Genomic DNA, 16,881 nt, shown 5'->3' with positions numbered 1-16,881 from the left:
GTGAATGTGAGAAATAAGCCAATGCATAAGGGGAGGGGCACAGAGTGCATTCTCCACTGCAAAAGAAGTTGTGTTTCAGCTGTTAATTTTCATTTACACACAAAGGCAAATGTCCCATCATAGGGTAGGTCTTCAAAGGCTGTGGAAAGGAGAATCCTTTTGTGATGGAGTGCAAGGCAAAAGAAAAAGTAGGAGCATCATGGTGCAAAGACAAAGTGGGTGCTGGAACATTCCGGAAGCGAAGTTCAACGCATACCCATAAGGTCAAATGACATCAGCTGAGGTAAATTGACGCCAAACGAAGTCAATTGACATCTAAATCTTCATCAAACAGTTCCTCCATGTCAATATCTAGTGAAAGTGAAGAACATGGGTGTGCCATGTCGATGTTTACCTCAGAAAAGCTTGGGTAAGTTGGACTGGCCTCCTATGAGGAAAAACACTGGCTCAAGAGAAAGCGACATACCAAAGTGCTAAAGTCATTCAAACATTGTCTGAAGAACACACTAAAGGTCAATTGTTGCTCGTGCATTCCATTATCGATAGTAGTGCATCAATAAATAGTATGCCTGAGGAGAAATGTTATGAACTGTCTATAGTGCACCAACCTATGCCATCGAAAACTAAAGTGTATAAGTGGGCTGCATCAACACCACTAAAAAGTCAAGGTTCACTTGTGGCAACAATGAAAAATAAGAAAACAAAAGTACAAGTGCCCATTCATGTACTTCAAGGTCCGGCATAAAACGCCTGTTTACTCCGCTTAGATTTTAAGTTACTACTCAAGGCTAAGAAACAGTAAGGAAAGTGTTAGAATTCAGAGCAGTTAGATTTTCTATTCCCACTCCAGTCTAAGTAGCAATATGGAAAATGGATTGGATTTACTATTTCCCCTCCAATCTAAGCAATAGTAGGGAAAGTGTTGGACTTCAGCGAGGTTATATTCATTATTGCAAAAACAACAGTTGATGGACAGAATGTAGAACAATGTCATACATTCACCCCAGTACAGAGATCTGGGACTAAATCCATTGTTTTTTTGCACTCCACACCACCCCAGTTCAGACATGGCCATATGCAAATCAACCTTGGCACTGTGCCTCATGGGAACAGTCCAGCCCGAACTGCCAAGCCATGTCTTTCCTGGACCAAAATCAAGCATCCTAGGACCGGTTTCTGGCTATCAGCCGTCTTCAGCCAGGATAGCTTGACTCCAGTGGTGTGAAGAGCATGAGACTCACGTCTGAGCATACCCATCCCACTCGGGGTGACAAATGCAAAAACAACAGTTGATGGACACAATGCAGAACAATGGCATACATTCACCCCAGTACAGAGATCTGGGCCTAAATCCATTGTTTTTTGGCACTCCACACCACCCCAGTTCAGACATGGCCATATGCAAATTAGCCTTGACACTGTGCCTCATGGGAACAGTTCAGCCCGAACTGCCAAGCCATGGCTTTCCTGGACCGGAATCATCATCCTAGGACCTGTTTCTGGCTATCAGCCGTCTTCAGCCAGGATAGCTTGACTCCAGTGGTGTGGAGAGCATGGGACTCACGTCTGAGCATACCCATCCCACTCAGGGTGACAAATGCGAAAACAACAGTTGATGGACAGAATGCAGAACAATGTCATACATTCACCCCAGTACAGAAATCTGGGCCTAAATCCATGGTTTTTTTGCACTCCACACCACCCCAGTTCAGACATGGCCATATGCAAATCAGCTTTGACTCTGTGCCTCATGGGAACAGTCCAGCCCGAACTGCCAAGCCATGTCTTTCCTGGACTGGAATCAAGCATCCTTGGACCGGTTTCTGGCTATCAGCCGTCTTCAGCCAGGATAGCTTGACTCCAGTGGTGTGGAGAGCATGGGACTCTGCAAAATAAGCAGCAACAGCTTCCAATAGGAAGTCACTGTTATCATCCGAAAACAACTCAGCCATCCAATTCAATAGCGGGAAAGAACATACACGCTCTTCAATTACCGGAGCCTCTAGTGCCATCAGAGGACAACTCGGCGGGTTCTCAATGAAGCTGTGTGCCAAGAAATCTTGCGTCGCTGCGAATACATTCCAACGTCCCAGTATTCCATGCATCGCTGAAAAGGCCATAATCCCTCTGTCAGAACAAAGCAATTCATGAGCAACTAAGGGGCTCATGAGCCGATTAAAATCCACTTCAGGAGACACCATATTGCAGAGACACAAATCCAGGGCCCAGTGGAAATCGCAGGTCAGGCAATGAAAGACAGGCTGGACACATGTAAAATAGGAAAATCGAAATGATAATCCATATGCTGCACTTAAGGTGGCGAGCGGCATTACATAGTATTCAAGCATTCTGTTGCGAAACAGTGCAACCGCGACAGTTCGTCGTGGAAAACTTGACGTGCACCCATTATTAATAAAACAAAATAGCACTAGAAAGCCTGCAGTCAGTGTCAGCAAAACGGGAAATCCACCAAATAGGCTTGAAAAGATTGAATGGAAGAAAGCAGGAAGGACTCCAAATATCTTTTGGAAAGAAGTCACAAGGCCACTGCTTACTACTTTAAAAAAGTGCGCCAGCCCTGATGTGGAGGATGCGTTAAAGATTGTATGAATCAGCTCACCAAAATGTAATGGTAGGTCAGTATTTAATAAAGCATGCACTTCTGTGTGGGTATTAGCTACATGAAAGACAAATGTTTCACGAGCAGATGTCAGGGCAACTTCTTTTTGTGACAATAGGGCTCTTATTCTGCTCATCTTATTGAACTCTGCCTTCAAGGTCGGAATCCTCGGCCAGATGGAAACATCCAAGTTCCCATGCGTGGGTGGATAAAACACATTTTTACTGCAAACCACTGACATAAGCAATGCCTTTTAATAACCCACAGCAATCTTCATTATTTAAAAGTAAATAACTGCTGTTTGCCAGTAAAGTGAAAGTGAGGACGGTAGCGGGCACGAGGGTACCTTTTAAAACACAGGCTAAATTAGGCTGTTCCTGATTGCAAGAGCCGTGTAATTGGATATGTCTACACATTAATGAGTGATCTGGTGTTTCATTGCACTCTTCACCGTTGAGATAAACTTCCTTTCCTTCCCTAAGGCATCTATACGTAAAGGGGAGCAACCATGCTTCATGGAGATAGGTACTACCAAGAGGCTCGTATCTACCAATGGCAAAATATTTCATACAATTTGTAAATTTGAACAGAGCAATGGTAAAGTTATTAACCCGTGGATAAGCCACGTAGCAGTAGTGGCCTCTGCCACCGAGAAAGGTAAAGACTCCAATCGTTCAATGTGTAACATGGAAAAAGATGCATCTCTCATTGAAAGCAAACATTGCTTATCAGTCAAATTAAACAGTGCAAAAAGAGACGAGACATTCATGTAATGCCAAGGCACCTTTCCGGCCTTCAGCGTCTGCAGGGTCCACGCAAACTGCCACACAGAACGTAATTGATTTTGACCATGGTAAAATACAGACACTTCATCTTGCACAATATCAACAACAGATGACACAATATTATCCAGCGTCCGGGCGGCCACTCATAAAGGTGGGCATATATTGGACCCAGTATGCTCCAACTTCGAGATTACCGGTCATCTGGTCGGATCACTTTTTGGTTAGTTTTTCGTGGAGCAGTGACAATGCTCATCTGATGGCGGCCAAGGCCCCGGGACAGTACTCTAAGAGGATTAACATCCCGGCCCTGTCCAGAGTACTGTCCCGGACTCGCCCGGAAGATGCAGCAGTGGAGGGGTTCTCGGACTGGATCAGCCAGGCCATTAACTTACTCCCTCGGTCCTCCACGAAACACCGTCCACGGTGCTCTCCCTCTCAACCATGGTTCACAGACTCTCTAAAAACTATGAAATTAGGATGTAAAAAACTAGAGCGGGAATGGCGTCAGGAGTACTGCCCCCATGCCAAGGTGGAACTTCGCGCCGCCCAGAGGGAGTATTACGGTGCCATTAAAGAAGCCAAGGGCAATTTCTTTGCTGAAAGAATTCTGAAGGCTAAAAACAACAGCAAAGAAATTTTTGCCATCGTCCGCAGCTTCTTATCACCCGTGGCGGAATCCGCCTCCTCTCCTATTTCGTCCCAATGGTGTGAGGATTTATCCACTTTCTTTATTACCAAGATCCAAAAGATTCGGGATAGCCTACGGACCACCCCCCTTGGACAACACTCCCATCCAGCTCCTTTAGTCCCTAGCACTATTGTGCCTAAGCAGCTCATCTCGAATTTCATTTCAGCGGAGGAGAAAGATGTCTTAGCAACATAAAATCTTTAAAATCTGGCTCGCCGGCAGACCCATGTCATGCTGGGGTCCTGAGTGGGGTGGCGGAGATAGTTGCCCCAGAGATAGTGGTGTTGGTTAACAACTTACTGCTATCTAGAAGAGTGCCCTGGCAATGGAAACAAGCAAAACTCCTCCCTCTCCTGAAGAAACCTTCTGCCGATGCCACAGTGCTCTCCAACTACCGTTCCATCTCCCTTCTTCCAGCCTTAGCTAAGGCGTGTGAAAAAGTGGCTTTTAAACAACTGGAGAGTTTTGTGGAATCCTCAGGAGCTCTGCGCCCGGCACAATCCAGGTTTAGGACAGCGTTTAGTGCTTAGACTGCGCTAGTAGAGATCGTGGAGGCTATTAGGGAATGCCTGGACGCAGGCGGCAGAGCGGCTCTGGTTTTGCTCGACCTCTCTGCTGCCTTTGATATGGTACCCCACCTCCAGCTTCTCTCCCGCCTGTCTGACATCGGCATAACTGCCACGGCTTGGGAATGGGTTAATTCCTTTTTGGAAGATCGGTCCCAACAGGTATGGATGTCCCCCTTCTCGTCGTCGGATAGCACAGTGTCCACCGGTGTCCCCCAGGGATCCACACTGAGCCCCCTTCAGTTCATTGTCTACCTGACACCTCTTATCTATTTGGCGGAGAAGTTGGGTGCCAAAATTATGGCTTATGCCGATGACACCCAGCTTCTCTTCACGTGGAAGGGTAATGATCTTCAGACAGAGGTGGCCCATCGGTGTCTGTCATCGGTTTTCTCCTGGTTAGCTCAGGCCTGCCTGAAATGTAAAGAAGAGAAATCGGAGATGCTTCTCGATGACCATTTCCCTCCGGCTTTTAGAGAGTCGCTTTGGCCTCCGGGGTTTCCTTGCCCTACGGGGGAGTGCGGAGTTGCAAATAATCTGGGAATCTGGTTTGGAGGCGATTTAGGCTTCCATGAGCAGGTCAAGAGACTTTCCGGGGTGTGTTTTGGCACACTTAAAGCCCTGAGGAGGTTCTTTCCCCTACTTCCACGCTCCGCGAGGGAGACAGTGGCTAGGGCTTTCATATTGTCCCGGCTAGACTACGCCAATGCCCTCTACATCGGCATGCCAGGATATCTCCTGGGGAAGTTACAGGTCATCCAGAACGCAGTAGTTAGGCTCCTATTTAATAGTACTAGGTGCCTTAGCGTTTGCAAGCAGCTCAGTAATCTGCACTGGCTGCCCGTGGTGCAGCGAGTGCTTTTTAAAGTACTTACCATGGCCCATAAGGCACTTTATGGCTTGGGCCCGGCCTATATCACCTCTAGGTTTGCTTTCTACACTCCCAGCCGTCCTCTTCGGTCATGCAAGGATGGCTAGTGATTCCGAAATATCGGAGAGCACGCCTGGGGGGGCAGTCCTTTACGTTTAAGGCTGCCACTCTTTGGAATGCTCTGCCTGTAGATCTGCGGCACATCAGGGAATTGTCCACCTTCAAAAAGCGGCTAAAAACTCATCTGTTTAAACAACTTGTTTAGCCCCTGCTGTTTGCCTCCTCTTTTACCACTGCCCCACGCACCAGGACACTCTTGAGTAGCAGTGCGCGCAATAAATCCCTTTATAACATAACATAACATAAATGCAGTAAGAAAGTGAGTTAATGCTATTATCCACAACTGCAAGCACTTTTTCTAAATTAGCTTGATCAATAGCCCTAAGGCGGGTAGCTGCCTCAATCGGTGATGTTTTCCAGATTTCATTGTAAACTGCATATATCCATCTTCTAGATCTACCTCTAGCCGGGCCTTTTATGAAATCATTCAAATCAACATCCTCAGTCAGTTTAGACAAATGCAGTTTAACTGACGCCAAGGTAGAATGCTTGCGCCAATTCTGACATAATTTGCCTACTGAATAAGTGGTTACAGAATGGTCACTCTCAAAACGGGGATCTAACCTGACCTGTGTAAATCCATCAGTAAAAACAATGTTGGCACGAGTCAGCACTTCTGTGCCACATCAACCAACCCTTGGGATCCAAACTGGATATGTTAAAGGACGAATTTTGCAATAGAGTTTGCAACTCCCTAATCGAACATTTTGTAGTATTACCCCAATCAGAATATTCTTCAAAATCAGGGAAGGAAGGAGTATTTAATTTTTTAGAAGTAGCCAATCCAAAGCATGTTGTCTGTGAGATTGTAGAATTTAAAAACAACATATGATTCGGGATGAGACATGCACGGTGCAAAGCCTCAGTGCCTTGTACCTGCCAACTTTTAGAACCCCAAACTGATATAACCTTTTCCATGCTCATGACGAGCTGAGCTCATCATGAGGCACGGTGCTCCGGTGCTCATGACGAGCTCAGCTCGTCATGGGCCGTGGAACGCTCAGGTGCGGGGAGAATTCCCCTGCTGTGCTGAGCGTTCCACGGGAGCCAATGCACCTGTGACGAGCTGAGCTCGTCATGAGCACAGGAGCAATGTAGCTCATGACGAGCTCAGCTCGTCATGAGCATGCGGGTGCTGTGCGTGCACCCCTCCCACCAGCACAGCGGGGGAATTACCCCCGCAGCGAAGGGGCTAAGGTCAATGGTTTCCTTCCACAACTCGTAGCCTCCAACAGCTAGCTAGTCTAGAAAGGACTTCAAGTACAATAACTTAGTATCGGTAAGTCTAACTTTGGACATGGATTTTTCTGTCATTCTAAAATAAAATGAAGCGGGATTGGACTGATTAAAATCAGTAAAATAAGTGTACTTTTTCAAAAAGGTACTCGAGCTGCCTCTTAAAGGTGCTGGGCAATGCTCCACTGTGTATAATTTCCAGTACTCCTCCTGGAATTAGTTTTATGTAGGTAGTGATTGCCAAAATGTTGGAAACAAAAAAAATCACCATAATTAGCAGATTCTAAATATAAATCTTCAGCATCAAAGGCAGCATAATATTTCAAATCAGCAAACAAAGCCTCTGCGGCCTGAACATCCCAATCATAAGAACGTATGTTTTGTTTAACCACACCCCCCATGTTAACTCTAAGCACATTAGGGACATTAATAACCTCAGTGGGGCCATGGATTTGAAATTTGACAGCATCCCATACAATCCCATCCAGAACAGGCCAGGCAGTGATGTTAACAAAAGCCAAGTCTCTCTTTAATCTGTGTGCAGTATACGATGACGAACGGGGTGCCAATGTTCCGTTTAGATGTCAAATGCATGTTCTCTCCTCGATATAGTGTCCATTGACGATTCGGAAAAAATAAAACACAAAACCAATTGACATAAAAACGTAAATTGAAAAAAGTACCAGCCAAATATATGTCCAAGAGGGAATCAAAAAATGTTTTTTAAACAAACGTGCATAAACTTTAATCCGTGAAGGTTTTCCCGATGCCTGTGAAACTGTGTCAAATGAAAATCTGGATTCTCTGGCCAAACGAGTTTGCAAATCAGGCATCGATAAGTCAGTTGGGTAAGTGTAGTCAGTTTCATCAAGTTGAGTACCAGGCAATGTACTCAATAAAGGACTAGAAACTGCAGGCATCTCAAGGGCCACTTCAGGCGCATGATCCGAAGCAGTGGCCAATACAGAATTTCTCACCATTGAAGGACATGAGACTGCCAGTGTCATGCTAAGAAGAATCGGCTACTCTGTGTATCTTGACATTGTCAATGGAGATATACCTGTTTTCTTAACGACCTGGAAGTGGGGTAAAATGACTGTTCTTGTGCCCTTCACACCAAGCACAGGAACAGGAGCACGGTATGAGGGACCAAATTCCTTCTTGTTATCTATCTTCTCCCGAACCAGTTCTTCAACTTGGGGTAGCCAGCCAACTACCGGGATCTGCAACGCATCATCCGAAGTGGAGGGCAAATGATCCTTTGCAAAACTGTCTCTTGTCTTTTGTAGTCTGTAAAACATTGCAATGTTCATCTACGTCAAAGGAGGCAGCAGCAGCCACCCAGTCTAGACCCTCAAGGTCCGGTACATACATCTTGATACCAAAGAGCATTTCGTATGGGGTCCGCCCACCCAGAGACCTTCTAGGGAGATTATTAAGAGCACGCTGCACACCATTAATATGGGCCAGCCAGTTTCTGCCAGTGCCTATAACTCGTGCTGTCAGTGATTGCTTTAAGTCACGGTTCATTCATTCCACAACACTATTACCCTCAGGTCGGTATGGAGACGAAAACTTGACTTGGACCCCCATCGAAGCCATGGAATCCCTATACGCCTTAGAGGCAAAAGCAGGAGCTTGATCCGAATGGAATGTACCACAGGCAAAAATCCCTACAAAGACACGCAAATCCCTTATGACAGTCCGTGAATCAGCGCTGCGATGAGGCCAGACCCAAACAAAGCTTGTGCATGATTCAACCGCTACTAAGATGTACTTATACGCAGTATCAGATGAAAAAGGACCGCAGTGATCCAAATAAACACAACCTAATGGTTTATTAGAAATGAACAACTGCGTTTGAGGCGGACGCGTAGCAGTTAAAGGCTTAATCTGCTGGCAAATGTCATATTGAAGGACATAGTCATGCGTCTGTTTGTACAGTCCCCGTCACCAAAAACATTGTTGTAATTGAGACACAGTGGCTGAAACGCCCGCATGCGCGGACGCTCCTTCATGGGCCGCTGTGATCAGAGTATGTCTGCGATCCGAGTTGGGAATCAATCTCTCCCCAACTTCAGGAATTTTCACATAAGGAACCTTATCGGGACTTAAGTGGTAAGTGTACTTTGAAGGGAACCTCGTAGGATATTTACTTCCCTTCTCAGTGGCAGCAACAGCCGCCAAGATATCATCCTCAATCTTACTTTTGGACCGTGTAACTGCTGCAACTAAATATGTTGATACTGCTGTTTTCGCTGCTTCATCAGCAAGCGAGTTGCCAACAGCGTGAACTTCCACACGCTGATGACCGAGAGTACGAATTACAAACTCGAGTGGCAACTGCTCTTTAAGTTCAGCCACTCGGACCCAGATCATTTTATGTTTTATTGTGCTACCCTTGGAATCACGAAAATCATTCTGAATCCAAAAGAACAAGTTCTCATTGTAAAACTGAACACAGTAGCAAGAATCACTTCCAATTGAAGTTGTCACACTAGGGTCTGCGTACCCCAATGCAAGCATCAGAGCACAAAGCTCTGCCAATTGTGCGGTGCAGTCCTCTAGAATCTGCGTGTGCACGACTCTGGACTTGAACTCATCGTTCACAATTGGCACCTACCACAATGGCGCATGCGGAAACGTAGGCATGTTTAGAACCATGCGCAAGCTGCGCCGAACCATCAGTGTATATGATGCAATGGAAATCCTCCAAAGGCTGCATAGTCAAAGGTGCAGGATGAACAAATTCATACTGCAAAAACTCCTGCGACCGTAAGGAGGCATCAAAAACAAACGTGACATCCGGAGACGTCAATGATGCTGCCCATTGTATCCACCGAGGGTGCAAAGCTTTAGAATTAGGCACACTGGCTTTCGTAACTGCTTCCAAAGCAGGACACGGGGTCGCAACCAACATGCGTTTTCCCTGTGTCAGAGCACGTTCCTTAAGAATCGCTATCTGTACAGCCGTCAACATTTTCTCCACAGTGGAAAACCGCATTTCAGCCGAAGTGTACAAGTGTGACTTGTAGGCAATAGGTACTGTGTCTCCTTCGTTAAAAGTAAGGTATGTGAAACCCACCGTCCCAGGGATGATTCTTATCACCAAGATGGTGTGGTTGTCACGAGTCAGTAAGTATTTAGAAGCGAGCAGATCGGCCTGCAAAGATTCAATCAATCAATCAATCAAGCATTTGTATAGCGCGCTACTCACCCGGAGGGTCTCAAGGCGCTTGGGGTAGGGGAGTCCGCTACTGCTCGAACAGCCAGGTCTTGAGTTGCTTCCTGAAGGCGAGGTGGTCTTGGGTCAGGCGGAGGTGGGTTGGGAGGGATTTCCACGTCTTGGCGGCCAGGTAGGAGAAGGATCTTCCTCCCGTTGTGGCTCTTCGAATGCGGGGGACGGCGGCAAGGGCGTGGCTGGTCGATCGAAGCCGGCGGGTGGGAGTGTAGAAGTTCAGGCGGTCGTTGAGGTATCTTGGGCCTTGGTTGTGGAGAGCTTTGTGTGCATGGGTGAGGAGTCGAAACGTGATTCTCTTGTTGACAGGGAGCCAGTGCAGGTTTCTCAGGTGTGCGGAGATGTGGCTGTGTCGGGGGATGTCCAGGATGAGTCGTGCTGAGCTTTCTGAATGCGCTGGAGTATTTTCTGGAGTTTTGCGGTGGTTCCGGCTTAGAGGGAGTTGCCGTAGTCCAGTCGGCTGGTGACGAGGGCCTGGGTGACCGTCTTCCTGGTTTCGGTGGGGATCCACCGGAAGATCTTACGTAGCATGCGTAGGATGTTGAAGCATGACGAGGAGACGGCGTTGACTTGTCTGGTCATGGAGAGGGAGGAGTCCAGGATGAAGCCCAGGTTGCGTGCGTGGTCTGTTGGTTTGGGTGCGCTGCCCAGGGCAGGAGGCCACCAGGAGTCGTCCCAGGCGGAGGGCGACGATCCCAGGATGAGGACTTCCGTCTTATCTGTGTTCAGTTTCAGGCGGCTGTTCATCATCCACTTGGCTACGTCTTTCATCCCTTCGTGTAGGTTGGTTCTGGCGGTGGCGGGTCGTTGGTGAGGGAGAGGATCAGCTGGGTGTCGTCGGAGTAGGAGATGATGTTGAGGTTGTGTTGGCGTGCGATGGCCGCGAGGGGGCTCATGTAGTGACTGAAGATTGCAGTATAGCCGGGTGCTCTGGCAGCCAGCTCGATTTGGTAAAAGTAGGTTGTATCAAAGCATACAAAGGCTTGATACGCTGGGCATATTCAGGTATGTGTGTCCTCCCGAAATTCAAAAATCCCAGTAAAGACTGTAATTTTTTCAGAGTTGTCGGAGCGCGCAATTGTGCACATTTCTCCAAGAAGTGAGGAGCCAATCCTCGACCTTCATTGTTTAGCTCGTAGCCCAGAAACAACACTGTGTACTCTGCAAAGTGCGATTTTGCAAAGTTGAATTTGTAACCGAAGTCCGCAAAGCTACAAATTAAGCGGTCAACTCGACACAGATGCTCCCAAAGTTCGTCATCCGTGAGATAAATGTCATCCACTTACGAACAAGCATCTGGGTCAACTCTCTCCAAGAGAGAGACTATGCGGGCAGCAAACACCCCAGGACTATTCTTATAGCTCATCGGTAAACGTTTGAAATGTTTTTGGACACCGCCACAAGTAAAGGAGGTCCATTGGGAACTCAGACCATCCAAATGGTAGGCATAAAAGCCGTTGGAAATGTCAAGCGTGGTTTTAAACCGCTTAGGCGCAAGACTATCCACCAAGGCAGAGCCGTGTGTATTCTGTACTGCACAGGTACAGCAATGCGAGTTTAAATGCCGGTAATCCAACACGAAACGATATGAACCGTCAGGCTTGGTCACAGTAAAAAGAGGGTTATTCATTGGTGACACACAAGTTTCAATTACTCCTTGATATTCCAATTGTTCAAGGATTTCCGCAACGGAAGCCTTAGCTTCACGCTTTATGAGATATTGAGGTTGAGGCTGTGGCATAGACCGCAAAGGAATCTTGTGGTGTGGGGAAAATGTATCCCATCCACAGTGTGTATGGTACAGAGCCGGCGCAAGGGCTTTAGCGCTTGCTCCTTCGAGACAGTGTGCGCGAAACTAGGGAGGATCACCTCTTCCCCTCTTGGAGACGCAAGCACAAAAGGTGGGGGCCAGTCAGCCTCCGCTAACAAAATGTCATAGGTAGTTGTAAGATTATCCCAAAATACTCCTTCTATGGTACGTTGAATGTCACCTTCAAGAAATAGGACTATTTCATAAAGTCTGTCTGGGGGAGCTACTCTAGTGTCAGCTGTCTCCACAACAACTTAACGGTCAGTCGCTGTCACCTTGAGAAGTGGACGCAGGGCCTCTCGCACTATGGTAATCTCTGCAGCGCTGTCCAGCAAGGTCAGAGCTCATGTCTGATTCCGAAGCTGCGTTCTCACCATCTGTGGCATATCTGTGTGCTGTTAAAGCGGCAACTTTCTTTTTCTGAAACTGGGGTCTCTTCGGTGTAGAATCGTCCTGCTTGCCTTTACCGTCTTTCGGGCGGGGCTGGTTGCGTCCTTGCTGGCCACCCCGACCCCTGCCGCCTCTGCCACCACCGGTCGAAAAGGCCGATGACTCCTGAAAAGAACGAGGAGAGCGTTGATCAGAAACCTGAAAACGATCAGGTGATTTTATCATTGCGCATTCGCGCAAGTCATAAACACGTTCTGTGGGCGCAGGCAATGAAGTCGCAGGGCGAGACTCCTGTTTCTGTTGTTGTTGTTGCTTTCCCTGTTTTTATTTTTTTGGCCAATTTTGTTTTTTTGTCTTGGGCTGGTCGTCAGTTTCCGACTTCTGCCCTTGGGGTTGTTTTTTCTCTTTACTAGAAAAAGGCTTAAGACCCCTACTATTGCGGCCCACGGTTTTATAAGCCGCCACAATAATCCTCGCCAACTGTCGGGGTTTGTCGGCATCGGGAATTGCCTGCAAAGCATTGGCTACCTGAAAGTTCACCGCATCTCCCTTGACATTCGCAAGTATGAGATCGGAAACCGCATCAAAGGTGCCACAGAGGCGCATACCCAATTCTACCGCAGCCTCAGGTCTGTGCTCATCCTGGACACGTTTAAGGACCTTCAGCAGGACAGTCATAGATGGAGTGCCGTAACACCTTGTGTAGACCGCCGCAAATGTTTTACCCCAAGTCTCACAGTCACCGATTTCAGGGGTCAAGCTAATTGTCAGAATCCTGTGTTTTTCACCAGGAGTCGTGTTAGGAAACACTGCTTCCAGCTGGTTAAACTTCTCGGCAATCCAGAAAGGAAAATCATCCTTTTCCTGGGGGCGCTTGCCCATCACAGCGTTGACCATAACGGGACTGAGCTTCATTCCGCCCTGTCCGGCAGGAAGCGCCGCACCACCCGGGGCCCCACCCTGGAGATTACGGGTTATGTATTGCACTAACGATCTAATCACGCTAATTGCGACTACATGTAGTCGTCTTAACTCAACAACGTTACATGCTCCGTGTTGAGGATGAGGTGTAAATCCAGCCAAAACAGGCCAATTTGCACCTGGAATGGACAAAGGACCTAACCTCGGAGCTGCTAAAGTATGGGGTAGGGCGCCATCAAACCAAACGTGATGCTGCCAAGTATCTATAGGAATCTCCTGTGCCCTATACGGTGCATATTCCTGTGGCACAGCCGTGGGAGTGTACGTGTCGAACACATGAGTATTTGCGTTTATAGCTGGGAAGGTCACCCATGAGTAAAAAATCTCATACGGGTAAGCCACCTTTGCACTCACCACCATTATCACGGCCATGCCATCCTCGGGGACATTATAAGTCTGCAAATGATTGCGCACCGCAAGGCAGCTATGTTGCGCAATGTCCACCGCGGCCATAGTGACACAGAAAGAAAGATGTACAAAGTAAACTTTGTAGCACAACTGGGTAGTAACTCAAGGAAACCGTTTAGAAAGATTCAAGCTTGAAAAGACCTATATGAATATAGGTAGGTTTGTCCGACACCACCGTTAACCGGAAACAATAGTGAAGGTGTTAAGGACTGAATATTGCACTACTTGAGTGTCATGTAATAAGACCACCAACGGTTGGGCGCCATGTCGCAGGGATTCCGTTCTCATACAGAACTGTGCATAGAGACTTGGAACCTCAGTCGATTAGGTTGTGCCAAAACTCACCTTAGTACCCAAAATCCCCTACCAGACTAGCTACAGTGTCTCATTGGTGATCACAAACCCCCAATGCTTAGACAAACCAGAACATGGACTTAGTACACCTCAGGTAACGTGGAACACATGAACACTCTTTCGTCATACAATCATTTCAATCCAGAACAAGGAGTAAAAGAGGACACGTGCATATTTGAAATGTTTATTTAGTAATGCAGTGTTCTCAAACGCAGTATCTTAGCTAATACAAGCAAACATATTATAAGAAAAAAAGTAATCAGCATAGTCACTAGTCCATAGAATATAAAAGGTGAAAGCATGGTAAAAAGCTAAAATGAATAGAGTTCAGTAACACCTAATTCTCACCCTCCCTAGCTAGTATATTAGATTATATCTAATTATTATTATTTTTATTATATTTCTTATATAGCGCCAGAATCGACCCCCGAAGGCGTATCTCCGCGCTTGCCTTGGGAACCCGTCCTGGTTTTTCCCTGTGAGATGGCCCCTACAGTGCATCCCCAAGGTGAACGCCAGGCATCCCGCCACGGGGGGGCGTTGTGGAGATTAAGCAAGCTTAATGCCCAGAGTTGCAGAGTGTAAACCCATGATTAGGTCAGGCACCGAAGCGAGAATTATCGAGTCCATGGACATTTGAGCTCACGACCCTGCCGCGTCGGGAATTGAACCCTGGTCCCGGGTCTGACCTCTGCTTCAGGGTCTGCCTGCTCTAACCAGTGAGCCACACTTTGGGTTTTTAGCAGGGCGGGCGCATACCTCAGATCCTAGTGTTAAGGGATCACATCATCTTCTACCAGCTCTCTGCATGCGAAGCACCATCAAGTGTGTGTGTATGCTCTGTGCAAAGCCATATAAAACGCGCCTAAAGCCAGAGGTTGGCTGCAGCTGCATGTATGTTATGTCTATGAACGTGCGAAGATCAGACCTCACAACAACCACTGTGTTGTGATATCCTTGAAGGTTTCAGCACTCACTGCACAGACACAGTTCACCAAGCAAGGCTGATATCAGAGTAACAACATATTATTCTCGCGTGAATCAAAACATTCTACTAGGCTCAAAGCTAAAGCAACAGATATGTGTCGTGTGCAGAAGCAGCAGAAAGGTAAAATGGCGTTTAAACTCCTAATAAGCTCATGCTAACTTAACACAGCAGATAGGTAAAGTATATCTATATGACAGAATAGTATTAGAGTGACTATCAGCCCCTAACAAATGGCTACTGATTATTCTTAACTTTGGTCACTGATGCCACACTGCACATACTTTGCACAGTGTCATGTTTTACATATCAGAGACCTTTTGTAACCTTGGGCTGTGCAACCCTTTATTCTGCAATAACATCATCCTATTACTGAGATCTGCTCTTTCAAAATGGCACAGGGAGATTGTCACTCACCTTTTGCATTTTTCTCATTCAGAAAGTCTCTTGCTACTGGCAGGTCTCTGTCCAGCGCACCTCTGTCCGCCTCAAGGCCCTTCATCTGCTTCTCGAGCTGCAGTTGCTTATTCACAAATTCTGACTCTTGATGATTGTTCTCCATCCTGCGCTGTCCTTGCGTTGAATTCTGGTGTCTTTAATAACAGCAAAACACAATTAGAAGAAACAAAGGGCCTGATTTAAAAATCTCGGGATCAACAAATCTCTATTCTGCAAACTCCAGACCATCCAGAACACTGTCGTCAGACTCATCCTTGGCATCCCATGACAAAACAACACCACCCAGCACCTGCAAGACCTCAACTGGCTCCCTGTTGAAAAGAGAGTGACCTTTAAGCTGCTCACTCACGCCTACAAATCCCTCCACAACACTGGACCACAATACCTCAACGAAAGAATCTCCTTCTACGCACCCTAGAGAAACCTCCTCTCCGCCGACCTTGCCCCTGCCAAAATACCACGCATCCGCAGAGCCAGAACAGGAGGAAGAGCCTTCTCTTACATTGTGGCCAGGACCTGGAATGAACTCCCCCTCAGCATCAGACGAACCCCCACTCTGCAAGCATTCAAAAAGAGCCTGAAGACCTGGCTCTTCGGATGGGACAGAGCTACTCGTACCCCTCCCCATCCCCCAGCACCTTGAGACCCTCACGGGTGACGAGTGCACTTCACAAATCCCTGATTTATTGATTGATTGGTTGATTACGAGTTGGTGATCTTACCGCTGGCCCATGGCAGGCCAGTCAACGTTGCCAAGCCGGCGGCATCCTGTCTGCAATATTGTGATGTTTCTCTTGTACTAGCGATCTCGTAGCAGCGGTCTTCAGACGGAAGAGGATTGTTGTGCTAGGAACCTCACTATTTTTAGGAATGTTTCACAGTGCAAATGCATATGTGTGTATTCACACAAAGCAAGTCTGAAAATATATACATATGTATTACACCTATGAAAAACATACCTTGTCCAACAGCTCGGGTCCACAGCCATTGTAACAGTGAAGACATGTATGAGTGGCTTACCTTAGGAGTTGACATCAATTGTGCGTAATTTCTTAGTGGACAAGTATCTGCAACAAAGAGAGGATCTGGGAGAGGGGCTCTGTGATGGAAGGAGGAGTGGAAGCTGGATATAAGGTGAGTTCTCACCTTATATCTTGTGTTCCTACCAGGTCGAGTGTGGAAGTCTTCCTCCTACAGATGTCTTGGCGGTGAGCCACATTGTAATCTTGTCTGTGGAAACAGGCGCTAGACTCCAGCCGTCAGCTGTTGTAACCTGTGACAACGGTCTATGTGGGTGGCAAAGACCGGCAGAGGCGGCGGTATTCAGGTGGGCTTTCGTCTATGGGGCCGCCAACATCGTGATTCGGCTG

At 47.2% G+C, this 16,881-nt stretch overlaps 1 protein-coding gene across 1 annotated transcript in view; it reads right to left on the bottom strand.

Annotated features, from left to right (window-relative positions):
• The window catches only part of LOC147710990 (uncharacterized), a 151,037-nt gene that overhangs the window by 91,305 nt on the left and 42,851 nt on the right, over window positions 1–16,881 (bottom strand). The window contains exon 7 of the mRNA XM_086920088.1: window positions 15,470–15,645. Coding sequence (XP_086776214.1) covers window positions 15,470–15,645 — 176 coding nt within the window. The remainder of the gene's footprint in view (window positions 1–15,469; window positions 15,646–16,881) is intronic.

Source organism: Lissotriton vulgaris, chromosome 5, assembly GCF_964263255.1.
Source record: "Lissotriton vulgaris chromosome 5, aLisVul1.2, whole genome shotgun sequence".
NCBI classification, from domain to species: domain Eukaryota; kingdom Metazoa; phylum Chordata; class Amphibia; order Caudata; family Salamandridae; genus Lissotriton; species Lissotriton vulgaris.
The sequence above is the reverse complement of the archived record's forward strand: the minus strand, read 5'-3'. Positions and strand labels throughout refer to the sequence as shown.